The sequence below is a fragment of the Chaetodon auriga genome, chromosome 12, assembly GCF_051107435.1.
Source record: "Chaetodon auriga isolate fChaAug3 chromosome 12, fChaAug3.hap1, whole genome shotgun sequence".
NCBI classification, from domain to species: Eukaryota; Metazoa; Chordata; class Actinopteri; order Chaetodontiformes; family Chaetodontidae; genus Chaetodon; species Chaetodon auriga.
In genome coordinates, this window is record NC_135085.1 from 9,896,226 (window position 1) to 9,908,753 (window position 12,528).

The 12,528-nt window shown below is 43.6% G+C and overlaps 2 protein-coding genes across 2 annotated transcripts; one reads left to right on the forward strand and one right to left on the reverse strand.

Moving 5' to 3' along the window:
• Positions 1–386: 386 nt before the first annotated feature.
• Positions 387–6,362, forward strand: bcl6ab (BCL6A transcription repressor b). Its single transcript, XM_076745741.1, has 9 exons — positions 387–435; positions 2,176–2,347; positions 2,573–2,794; positions 2,897–3,769; positions 3,872–3,999; positions 4,130–4,297; positions 4,392–4,522; positions 4,631–4,768; positions 4,973–6,362. Exons 1-9 carry the CDS (start codon positions 405–407, stop codon positions 5,114–5,116), a joined length of 2,007 nt encoding a protein of 668 aa, XP_076601856.1. The 5' UTR covers positions 387–404; the 3' UTR covers positions 5,117–6,362.
• A 709-nt stretch (positions 6,363–7,071) lies between these two features.
• On the reverse strand, positions 7,072–12,441 carry cmpk (cytidylate kinase). The gene is made up of 6 exons (XM_076744691.1): positions 12,291–12,441; positions 10,730–10,876; positions 10,166–10,318; positions 9,971–10,047; positions 9,561–9,657; positions 7,072–7,802 (listed from the first exon to the last, which is right to left on the reverse strand). The coding sequence occupies exons 1-6, from the start codon at positions 12,432–12,434 to the stop codon at positions 7,761–7,763; spliced, it is 660 nt and encodes a 219-aa protein (XP_076600806.1). The 5' UTR covers positions 12,435–12,441; the 3' UTR covers positions 7,072–7,760.
• Positions 12,442–12,528: the final 87 nt, after the last annotated feature.

The window sequence follows — 12,528 nt, forward strand, 5'->3', positions numbered from 1 at the left end:
ATCAAAAGATAAGAGGACTGACTTTTCTCAACTCCTCGTTCCACCTCAGGCAAGTTCACAGCGACAACATGCTCTCATATTCCCCACGGTATTTATAACTCGGTCAGCTGACCTCGCACTTGGACCCACCCACTACACAGGGTCATTAACTCACTGCTAAACAAACCAATTAACTGATAAACTGTCAAACATACTACACGTAAATCCTGCGAAGACGTTTGGAGTAATAGCTTTAATCCAGTAGCAACCGTTTGTTGTACTGTACAGTCTTAACTGTACGCGGGTGAAATGACGCAGACGGCGTTGGGCAGCTCCCCCGCCTCGCAGAGAATGGTACGGCCCGGTGTTGAAATTCCGAGAATTGAGCTGCTGTGTTTCTTAGAACTGGATTCTCAGAACTGGTGATGCGCAGAGTTTCGAGGAAACTTTTACAAGGTGACTTTTTTCCCATCCTATTTTCTCAGCATTAGGTCAGAAGTGTAGTGAAGTAGCAGATGCTCATGTGGCTGCTCCGGGGCTGGGTTCTTTCTGTATTTTGTGATTCCTTTAGCTAGAAGTGAACTAACAGATTTGAAAGTATGAGAGCAGATTTTGACACTTGCGCTGTCTTTGACTGTGTTTTAGACGGAAGTGCGACTTTAGGCTGTGTGCGGATTTCATGTCATCACTCGTGCTTTAAGAGGGCTTTATTAGCTGCTGTTAGACTGAAAACAAACCACGGGTTTCTGACTTTAACCCTTAGCCACGGCAGCCCTTTTATTTTACTTTGTCCTCATGTAGTTATATTTATCCACCTTTTGGCCAAGTTAGTCTACCTATCAGACGTGCAAAAGTGGCGCAACAGGATCGGTCGGTCGAGTTCACTCATCTTATTTTCACTCTACGCACATTTCTGTGGTCGACAAACAATATTTCCACTTCGCCGAGTGTCTCCACCGCAGAGCCGACGGCTTCCCACCATTAGTTTTTAGCCGAGCGAAGACTTGAGAAACTACATAACAGTCCCCAACGCGACAAGTGAACGCTTCATGTGAACTTCACGGACTTGTGCTGGCCTGCTAAGTTACGCAGCAACAACTAACCACTCCTTGAAATCACATCCCACGAAATCCACGCCGTCTCACTTCTGTCTAATATTTCGCGGTGAAGAAATAACTTCGGAGATTAGTTTAGCAGGAGGGGAGTAAATGTTAATGGGTTAAATGAGATGAGGTCTACTTATGTCGGGGAACAGGAAACCTCCCTGTGTGCTGGCAGCCTAATCTTAGCAGCCAGGACGGAATGTGCTCAACGTCAAACACGTTTACAGCGAGCAGGCTGCAGGCTGCCAGCGCTGATCCGCTGCGAACACGATGTGAAACTGCAGGAGACGAGGCACATATCAGACTATTACACTCACACGTTTAGACTTGAGAGGCCAGCAGTGTTTGATTTTCTCAGTATGAACACTTACTGTCTGTGGTGACGATTTGCGGGCGTCTCAAAATTGTGATAAGCGCTGTTTTAAGTCATACAGATGTTGAGCCACTCACCGTTTTCAATAATGACATGTTAGATTATCGATCGTAGCTTATGTAATAACGTTGTTATGAAGTCCCAGCGCGAAGTAATGCACGGATCAGAGAGGTGTAGTGAACCTACCTCTTACTTTTCTCTTTGCAAGGACGCCTCCTCCTGATAAAACGCAGTCAGGACACTTGTTGGTTCAGAGCTGCTGTGGATTATGAGCCCTGAGGGCAGGTGGCTTGATTTGGCTCATAGTATGAGAGAGAGCCGGAGGTGATGAAATATAATAAGAGCGTTTATTATCTAGTGTAAGTGTTCATGCATGTATAATTGGCTACTTTTAATTTATCACAGTCGTGTTTGTTTTGGCTTGCAGTGTGATTTTGCTTTAACAGGATTCCCTCAGTTCCGTCTGAGCTGCTAAATAAAATGTATGTCTCATGCTGTTGCATTGTGCATGTGTTATTATGTAATTAAATAATGTAACTCATGGCTGGTTTATTTTTCTGAAAATATGATGATTCGTGTTTATTGGTGCCAGTTCGTCTGCTCAGCTGACAGTATGAGCACCTCTCTCTCTCGAGGGTCTTTTATTAAGCAGTGGATCACTCTAAGGGTCATGGATAATGAACAAACCCCATGAAATTCATTATGTGTGCCCTTTCTCAGATTTTGACAGCATGGCCACGACTGCAGATGGCTGCATTCAGTTCACACGCCATGCAGGCGACGTCCTGCTCAACTTCAACCGCCTCCGCAGCAGGAACATCCTGACTGATGTCACCATACAGGTGGACGGACAGCATTTCCATGCTCACAAGGCCGTCCTGGTGGCCTGCAGGTACGCGCCATCATGCCATCTGACACCCCACCTATGGACTCTCTTTTTATTCACTGTGCTTAATGAAGGGATGCTATTTCTGGGACCATATTTCATATTTTCTAGTGCCGTGAATCACTGCCCCTGACACAGCCACACTATACAATTTCATGAATCATCCCAAGTAAATTCATTTTCAGTAGTTCATGACTCATCTGTACCCCCCTCTCTCCTGTTCTCTTACAGTGGCTTCTTTTATTCTGTGTTCATGGACCCTGAGAATGCAAACCTTAGTGCCATCAGCTTAGACCCCAAAGTGGACCCCAAGGGTTTCTCCATCCTGCTGGACTTTATGTACACATCCTGTCTGAACCTTAAGGACAGTCAGGTCCTGGCCACCATGAACACAGCCATCTACCTCCAGATGGAACATGTGGTTGACACCTGCCACAGGTTCATCAAGTCCAGGTAAAGGAGAATATAAAAAGTGACAAGACGCTCTCTAATGTCTTGGTAGAAGTGGAGAACGGAGTTGGACTTAATAAATTATTGTTGATTGTGTTTCTGCAGGCATCAGTCTATGGATATCGAAGAGGTACAGATCAACTCATTACATCTCGCCGAGGAAATTCCGGCTTCGAGGCGTGTCGATGAAAAAGAGCCGAACTTTCAAAACAACCACACATCAACCTCACCCTCTCTGCAGGAGTGCAGGGCCTACATCCCCAGTGTTTTCAGGGGGATCAACACCTCTGGCTCCTATCACGTCTATGGTGACCTCCACGTGCCTGCAGGGAAGCTGGAAGGGTCCCACAAGGTGTGTGACCTTCCCAGAGGAGGGGCCTTGTCCCAGAAACGAGGCTTGCAGGTACCCAGTACCAACATGACTCACAATGAGTCCACTACCATCATCTCCCACCCTGTGCCATGCCACCCCAGTTTCCCCACCAATATAATCCAACCGGCAGGAGCCCACAGGAGCCTTCAAAGGCCTGATACGCCCATGGAGGAAGACAGTATTCAACATCCACAGACCAGCTGCCTAAGATTGTCTCCAGGTTTTGTCAAAGGTGTGATTTGTAGCCCTCAAAGCCCCCTCAGATCTGACTGCCAGCCCAACTCACCCACTGAGTCCAACAGCAGCAGAAACGCCACGCTGAGCCTCAAACAGCCGTCAGACTGTCCCAAGGACACCAAGGCCCGCAACTGGAAGAAGTACAAGTTGATCGTAATGAACCAAGCTCCCGATGAAAACAACAAAGAGGCTCAGGGAGGCAGCGCTGAAACTACGGCCATGTCCCCCGCACTGAGCCCCTGCAGGAGCGGTGCAGAAGGTGGACACGGTGAGGTCCAGGCAGAAGAGGGAGCCAGCGAGCACAGAGAAGAAATCCTCATGTCCCAGAGCGTCGACAGCTGCAGCAGCAGCACCTGTAGCAGCAGCAGGTAAAACTCCAGCTCACCGTGACAACTGTAAACCTGATATAAATCTGTTTAAGAGAAGAGCTTCACTTTATTTTAACTCTCTGCTCGTTTTTCTGTGTTCAGCCAACGCAGCTGCTCCTCCTGTGGTTGCGAAAGCCCTCGGTGCATGGAAATGGGTCACCTTTCTCCTGACTCATACAGCAGAGACGACCCTGCCAAACTACACTCAGAGTACTCCTCCTCCAGCTGTGGTAGGTGGAGTCACACGTCTGTCATTCTGTTACCTATGCTTACACTAGAACCAATCATTTGGCAGGATTATTCTAAACAAAACCACAGAGATGTATCAATTGACATTGATTTTATTGCTTCTTTCTGCAGAAAACAACACCTATTTCTGCAACGGGTGTGACTCCAAGTTCGTAGAGAAAGACTCCCTGAAAGACCACATGGTCCAGGTCCACAGTGACAAGCCATACAAGTGTGACTGCTGCCAGGCGGCCTTTCGCTACAAGGGCAACCTGGCCAGCCACAAGACCGTTCACACTGGTAAGATAAATTATCCCTTTAAGCACCATAACGTTGGCTTCATGCATGTGACTGTTCATTCATCATTGCACCACCTGCTGATCTTAACTTCCAGGTGCGAAGCCCTACCACTGCAACATCTGTGGTGCTCAGTTCAACAGACCAGCCAACCTCAAGACCCACACCCGCATCCACTCTGGAGAAAAGCCATACAAGTGTGAGACATGCGGCTCCAGATTTGTCCAGGTGAGAAATGGCAGTTTGGCACATCTTCAGGAAAGCTTTGCTGTGTTAGCTGTCAAAGCGTTGCCTCTGAGTGTGCGTGTTTTAATTCATGTTGTCATTTTCCTCCAGGTGGCCCATCTTCGCGCCCATGTCTTAATTCACACAGGGGAGAAGCCGTACCCCTGCGAGATCTGTGGAACACATTTCCGCCACCTTCAGACACTCAAGAGCCACATGCGTATTCATACCGGAGAGAAGCCTTATCATGTAAGCTTCCTAGTCTGCCCCCACCTCTTTAACCACTGTGTCTGCTGACTAAAAACAGAGTAATCCCTTCTGCCCCGTGATCCATGTGCCTATCAATAGTTATAAATCCCGAGTGGTAATCCTGGAGAGCTATGAAGCATAGCTGCGGGGGATGAAACTGTCCTTTTAAAAAGTGTTTCTAAAAGATTTTTTCCTTGTCCTCAGTGTGAAAAATGTGACCTCCACTTCAGACACAAGAGTCAGCTGAGGCTTCACCTCCGACAGAAGCACGGCGCCGTCACTAACACCAAGGCTCAGTATCGCAGGACTCCCAGCAACGTCATTACGGGCCTGGTCAGCTCCTGCTGAGCCCGCTGCAGCCCTGCTCTGCGTCATTTTTTGTTTTCCTTTTGCATCAGCTGCCATGTTATCAAAAGATTTTTATTTTTTCAAACATAAATGTTATATATATGTGATGCACAGTACTTTATGTAAGCTCTTTGATATTTCAAAGATTGTAGAAGTTTATGCTTTCGTTGTGGATGTCTAACAACAGAATGTACGTTTTGAATGTGAATTTGAGCTGGTGTTTCTCTGTTTCGCTAATTACTGAACTGAATGTCAGCATTGAAGGACAGTCCTCTTTCTCATCCGGATTGAGAATCACTGTTACAGTTTCGCTTTAGATGCTGGTTTGCCCAGTAACGTGGTCACAGTGTATGCAGTTATTTTTCTTTGGGTTGTGTTTGTAAATAAGATAATATATATTTTCAGATTGCCATCTGCTGGCAGAGTACGAATATATTTACGTAAAGTTTGTTTTTCTTACGTGCAGTGAGCTTAACTGACTGTCAGTAACACAAGGGCTTATTATTTTGCCATTTCATCGTTTATGGTACGTATTGTAATATGTACAGATTATTATTCATTTAAAATTGGTTATGTATATAATTTTTTTTGGATCATATCTAGCCTCCCATTGATATTTTTGCACATACTTCTTATGCTGTAATTCATATATTTTCATAATTTCCATTCAAATATTTGTACTTAAAATGTCGTTGACATGTTGAAATTATTCATTAGACCCCGTGCCCTGCACTTGCTATATTCTTATTTATAGTCTAACTTTTCTTTGCTGTATTGTATTACATTTTGGTGCTGCAATGATCCATTTTTCCCAGCGGGATCATTTAAATTTGAACGTATTTTATCTAACCTTATGTATTATAGTGCACTTGTATGAACCGGTATATTCATAGTGCCTTACAGTCACACTTTTCTATTGGCTACCTTCCCAGATGATTAATATGTTGGAATTTTGACAATATGAAATCCCCGGTAGTTATAAACTGCTTTAGTGATGCATTTCACATATGGTACGTTGCCCTGTTGTTGTGTGTATGCATGTCAGGTACTGTTGTTTTGGAAGCTGATAATCTGTTGTGTGTGTAGCTCTTAAAATGCAGATGCACCAGGCCTCAAGCTAAAAAATGCTCAGGAATATTAATATGTACGCAAATGTATTCGTAACTGCACATATGTGTGTGTCTGAAATATACTGTATATATGACGTGAAAATAAAATGTACATTATGTAGCACTTGTTGGAGTAACTCTGGTGTTCTTCATTGAGCCAAGAAGTATTTGATGGTGTAATTTTGGAGACATACTTTCTCTCTGGCTCACCCTGACATTTGACTTAAAAACCTGACTCATGGTGAGCATTTGGAGGAGAACATTTCAGTTTGCCAATCGATTCGACTCCATTTGTGTTTAGTAACTGATCAAGTCTATGGAGGGCAAAAAATGACCATCATTCATTCTACATTAATCAATATATGAACTGAAATAAAAACTCACAAGAAACTGAAATATATTAAGTTCTAAATATAAGAATTAATGTTGAAATGCAGAAATTTTAAATATAAGGAAACATACAGGAATAAAATGTAGATTGGTATGGAAGTGCATGTCCCCATTAATTATCAACATTTATCTATATATTATGTTTTATTTTATATATTTTCCATATAGTCAAAGTATTTATTTCCATACTTATTTAGTGAAGAGTCCTTTTTCACTCTAACTGTAATACCTAAAAGTCTTAAAACAACTCACGTTAACCCACTCAAATAACACGATGTCAGGCGCCCTCTACTGGCCGAGTCAGTTGAAAGCACATGGGTTTTGTAAAGCCTTGTTTAGTAAAATGTTTTTAAGTACTGGACAACACTATAGTATACAGCTAAACATGCACAAAAGAAAGCACACAATGTATTAGATTAATTAAATTAAACAAAGAAAAACACGTAGATTCAGCACAACTTTTAACAAAACGTTCATTTTTGTCTTGTTTCCTTATTGAATACTCCCCAGTCTCATGTCTGGGATGAAGTACATCGAGGTGTTCTAGCACAGAGTCACATATTGATCAAAGACCGGCCATCTATCAGAGAAACAGCTGATAACTCTACGTGGCACAAAAACAACCGGTCACAGCCGTGTAGTTATGTCCATTAAACATGAGACAGAGGTTTTATGCAGTTTATTTGGAGGCGATTGGCTATTTTGTCAAGTCTGTGATCATCAAGTCAAACAACTGTTTGGTCTGAAGCATTATGGCTGCTTCCAATGACATGATACTCTGAAGACATATGTGATATATACCATTGTTATAGAGACTTCCAATACGAGAAGTGATTGAGAACGTGTCGGTCTAAGCTAACGATCCATTCTGTTCCTATGCAAAGGCCTCAAACTATGATGAAAGACAGTGCAGCCGTGAGCTCTTCTCAACATGAACTGGACACCCCTACTTCTCATTCATACCAATACATATTGTTCACACACTCACAAACAGTGCAGCTTTACAAAAGAGATGGAAAACAAAACAAAACAAAACAACAAAAATTAAAAAGTCATATGGATGGACATAAACTTCTTATAGTGTACTTGCAGTTGATAAAAAGAAAACTACTATAAAAGTGAATGAATGTTGGCAGCTGGGAAACTCAACCCTCTTTGTCTAGGATGGTTTTCACATCAGCAAACACCTGGAAGAGAAAAATAGTTGAAGGTACTCGGACTTGTAAAAAACAAAGATGTATGATATTTCATTTTGCTCATCAGCTTCAGCGCTAACAGTTGGTGATAAGGTGACACTGCCACCCGAACACACCGGCAGCCACATCAGACAGCTGTGAATCAAACCCCCATTTGAAGGAAATTATGAGAGGCAGGGCTGCAAATAGTTTTTTTTATTAATCAATTTAGCGTTACCTTTCATAGCTATCTCAGAATAAAGTTTTTTTTTTATTCCCAATTTGCCAGAACTCCAGATTGATTGTTTTGTTCAACCAACAGTCAAAAAAACAGAAATATATTCAACTAATGAACAAATCATTTCAACTCCAATCTGAATGAATGTGAGGTGCATCATTCTGTACAGGTTAAGCATCCAAGTGAGGTAACAATAAGCAAAATACATTCTTGAGTGGAGGAGGACGTTAAAATCTGTCTTGTGTCTGTTTTTCCTAAAAGGGTAGAGTCACTCAATCCCCACGCTGAAAGCAGTGATGGCCAAAACCACAAAATAACATCCAGCTTGTAAAAAAACTCAAAGCGAACAAAGCCAAAGGGTTACGCCTGTGTCTGATCGAGGACGTGCAACGTCTTGGACTTAGAGTCTGTGACATCACACTTGTTTCTGTGATGTTAATTAAAAGTTTTACGACGTCCTTTCATGACAGTCAGTTGGTGGAGCCTATTGGTTTCCTGTTGGTTTCCTCATGGGTTTATTTGTTTCTAAAGCACATCTAGCGACCAGCTGGGGAAGTTTTCCCTTCCCTGGTTAACTTGTTTTGGTCCGTCCTCACTAAAACCCCTCACACCCCAGTGTTTGAGCCAATATGGAACTGCTTCAAGCTGCAGTTCGTCTAATCACCACTAGACGCTGGAAACAAAAAACAACTGACTGTGGACGCATGTCTCCTTCAGGGCTCATTTGCTCTGGTTGACAGGTTTCTCCCACTATCACACTAAGCTGCTTGCTTATCCAGACACCACCCCCGCCTTCCAATCCAATCCATGGGTGCCGTTCATTACAGCAACGTTCATTTCGCAGAACAGTCGACTGTCAGAACCCAGAGGCTGCACTGTGCGTCGTTGGAGACTAGAAGTTCATTGCAGTTTTAGCACAGTGCAATAATAAAACGGTGGCAGGTCATCTACAGCAGATAAGCAGCTGGGGGCGCTCTCAGTGGTTGTTGTTGACAAGTTATACTTGCATGCTTGATTTTAACACTGCGCATTGTGGCGTGTAAAGCGACTGACACGCAGCAAGAGGCAGAAAAATAACACGGCTGCAGTTCCAATGCTCGTCTACAGCAGAGCAGACACAGACTTGTTTGAGCAATTATTTTCTGTTATGCTGCGTTAAATGAACAGAATTGAAGGTATTTAGAGCCTAAAAGAGAGACTCCAGCTGCCCCTGCAAGAAAGCAGTCGCGTTGCTACTGCAGTCAAACAGTGTCTTCAGCTCAGACAGGCTCTCTGGAGGTTTATTGTAAACATTAGTAAACAGCCTCTCAGACTCAGTCAGGACTCTATTTCACCTACCCCCAGGGTGCTCCCGCCTAGATAAGTTAACTTTTACTGGCGGTATTTGAGATCTTTGTGACGAGAACCTATCATTGTTATTGTGTGAAAAAGACAGATCTCCTACAGTTAATTCACCTTCCAATTTTTGTGCAGCAGTGCTGAATGCCCCAGCCTTCATAGATCGTTTCCTATGGTTGATGGCGTTTACTCACCTCATCCACAGGACGAGAGGCGTCTACAGTGCGCACCTTCCCGTGTTTCTCATACTGTTCAACAACTGGCCGTGTAGACTGCAAGTAGGTTTGGATTCTGCATCAAAGAAAAAACATGCTTGGTTATTGGGGTCAGATGACACAGGGGACTCAAAGGAGACACGAATTAGGTCAAAAACACACATGCAGGTATCCAACAGTCAGCTAAATGGGTCAGACAAATCCATACTGATCAGATATGCTTGTTGTACTTTGCTATGGACAAACGGAAATCAGTATATGAAATCAATCAATGGTAAAAGGCAGCAGTACAAACTACACTCATCAAAAAAGGAAGCCCGTCTGAAAATCTGGGGATCGACTGATACTGTCAGCGTCCAAGTTATTTTGTTTGTCCTGCATGACTGTACCTTTTCTCCAAGCTTTCTCTGTTGTCATCTGTGCGTCCACTGCTCTTCCCTCTTTCTAGACATCTTTTGATGCAAACCTGTAGACAAAAAAAAAAAAAAAAAACAAGACAGATCACGTGCTTAGTGAAAAAGGCTTGGAGGATATCCACTCTGCGTGTATCTAAAAACAGCAGCTTTGTAGTTTCCAGGACGTACCTCATTGCTGCAGTCAAAGAAAAGCACAAATTTGACATCCGCTTTGCCATCCATGTCGGTGTTCCACCCCTGAAGATTGTCCTCGTTGCGAGGGAAACCGTCTATGAGGAAACGGAACTTTTTCTTGTCTTTCTGCATGGTCTCTTCCATTGCCTTACAAACACGAAACAACAAAAAACTTGAAACATTTTTCTTTTCATGTGAATTCACTGAAACAGCTGTTTATTCAAATGTAAAATCAGACCAAAACATTTGAATCTAAATAATATGAAACATAAAGAAACGCTAACTCCTCACATTCACAAGACTAGAAGAGGCAAACGTTTTGTGTATTCACTTAATGAATCATGCCAATAGTGTATTGATGTCACTGTTACGTATCCACTAACTTATCAATTACCTGTCACACCGCAGTGCCCAGATACTGGCACAAAAAGCCAAGATGGTAGAATCAAATTCAAGTCCTGCATACCTTCACAAAAGTCAATATGCAAACAGGTCCTGACTGAAAGTGTCTGACTCCTGATAGACTGATCTGGTTTACAGCCTGTATGTGGTGCATACCTTTCTGAGTAAGTTGATGGTGATCTGCACAGGGACAATTTTGCCCTCCTTGATGTAGGTGTCAATGAGATGTCCGTACTCTGAGCCCTCTCTCGCTCGCTCATCCCTCAGCAAGTCCCCCGCTGACAGATGGGTGTAGTTGTAGCCCTGAGAGACAAGAAACGTGCAAACCTTTTTTTCCAAGATGCTAAGCAGATCTCAAAAAGGGTGTCTCAACAAAAAGCACACTGAAACAAGGCATCAAGAGTCAGTTTCTGGAGAGGAGAAAGTGGCAGTTGGTCATGTTAAAGAAGTTCTTATCATCACTAAAACTATTGCTAAAGCGTTTGAGAAGGCAGCCTTGACAGACTAAGACTACATTCTTCTCACTCACAGGCCATGAAGAAGTCACTCCTTGTGTGCTGAATGAAAGGAGCCTCTATGCACAGCTGCCATTCAGGCCTAACCGCTGTACTTGAAGCATGGCAGCCGACACCCAGTAACATCCACGAACTGAAGTAGTTAGAAAGTCTCTCTTATAGCAGTCAAACACACACACATGAAAGGTTCCACATCAGCCCCCAGCAGAGCTGCAGCTTCACAAGCTTTCATGAGTTTGACTTTCAAACATCAAAGCCGCATCCTTGAGTAGTTTCTGGCTTTTCAAACTTTGTGGGTGGCTTGTTAAAAGCAACTTTTTGTCAAAGCCATGCTGCTTCTTCGGGATGGTGTGTGATGCGGTGAAGGAAGGAAGGAACGGAGAATAAATCTTTACCGTTCGACTGTTTTGCTCAGACATGCTTGACAGCCCTACCCTGTCCTGGACTTTAAACTGGAAAGGGCTTTAGACTTTACTTATGTTCTATTATTATAACAACATGATGAGGATCTACAGACAGTCACAGAAGGCTCATCTGAGTGACTATACGTGCAGAAACTTCGATACAGACTAGACAAAATAAAAGTGCTGTGATGGTCAGACATGGAAAAGGTTCCTCAGCCGATGGCTACGTCAACATCTGTGTCTGTTTGTTCAAGGTTGGTGGAGGAGTGGCCAAGTGCACCACTGATCATTACATAACCTAAACTGCGTACAGAAGTCGATGGGAGTTACACCATGGAGCAAATGTCAGCACACTGTCTGCTGTTGGCTCTGTTTGTTCTGTGTGAAGCTAATGAGAACACATTAAGTTTAGCCCATTCATTCGGGCGTTTGACAGCACAACCTTAATAAGTGGCTTAAAATATATTATTTCTTTCTTTACTCTTTTGACGCACAGTGTATGAAGACTTAAAAACATTAAAATGGCACTCTGTGGCTCCAGTATGCCAGCACATACTTACATATCAGCACATAAACTGTACACCCTGTGTGGCTAACTGGCTAGCTAGCTAACACACAGGTTCATTTTAGAGGACAACCGGAAGTCAATGTAATTTAGCCATTACCTTAAAAAAAACGCGCTATTAAAAGGCTCAGCCATCCCAACGCTCACTAAACACTAGTTTCATCACGACATGCTATATCCTAGCCACCAAAGGCAGTAGTTTTCATTGTCTTTTCTCTCGCCATCTATCGTACCTCCGCGATTTTGGAGCACTGGGTCCCTTTGCCGGCGCCAGGCCCGCCCAGCACGAACACAACCTGCGGCTTCATCATCAGCGACACCCGGTCCAACAAGCTCGGCACCCACTGAGAAGCGTAACCGAACAGACGGCCGATCATAAACCAGCACTGGCAGCTGCAGACGTGAACCGGCGGGGTGGGGACAAAAATAATAATCCGAGCCGACCGGTGAATGCGTGTCAGCGTCGGTGGC

What these genes read in the sequence shown, in the direction of transcription:
- cmpk (XM_076744691.1), bottom strand. Translation starts at nt 12,434, where the DNA reads ATGATCGGCCGTCTGTTCGGTTACGCTTCTCAGTGGGTGCCGAGCTTG. An exon ending in AGTGCTCCAAAATCGCGGAG is followed by an intron (nt 10,877 to 12,290) that starts GTACGATAGATG and finishes CTTGTCTCTCAG; the next exon opens with GGCTACAACTACACCCATCT. An exon ending in CCATCAACTTACTCAGAAAG is followed by an intron (nt 10,319 to 10,729) that starts GTATGCACCACA and finishes CGTGTTTGTAAG; the next exon opens with GCAATGGAAGAGACCATGCA.
- bcl6ab (XM_076745741.1), top strand. Translation starts at nt 405, where the DNA reads ATGCGCAGAGTTTCGAGGAAACTTTTACAAG. An exon ending in AGCACCTGTAGCAGCAGCAG is followed by an intron (nt 3,770 to 3,871) that starts GTAAAACTCCAG and finishes TTCTGTGTTCAG; the next exon opens with CCAACGCAGCTGCTCCTCCT. An exon ending in GCGGCTCCAGATTTGTCCAG is followed by an intron (nt 4,523 to 4,630) that starts GTGAGAAATGGC and finishes ATTTTCCTCCAG; the next exon opens with GTGGCCCATCTTCGCGCCCA.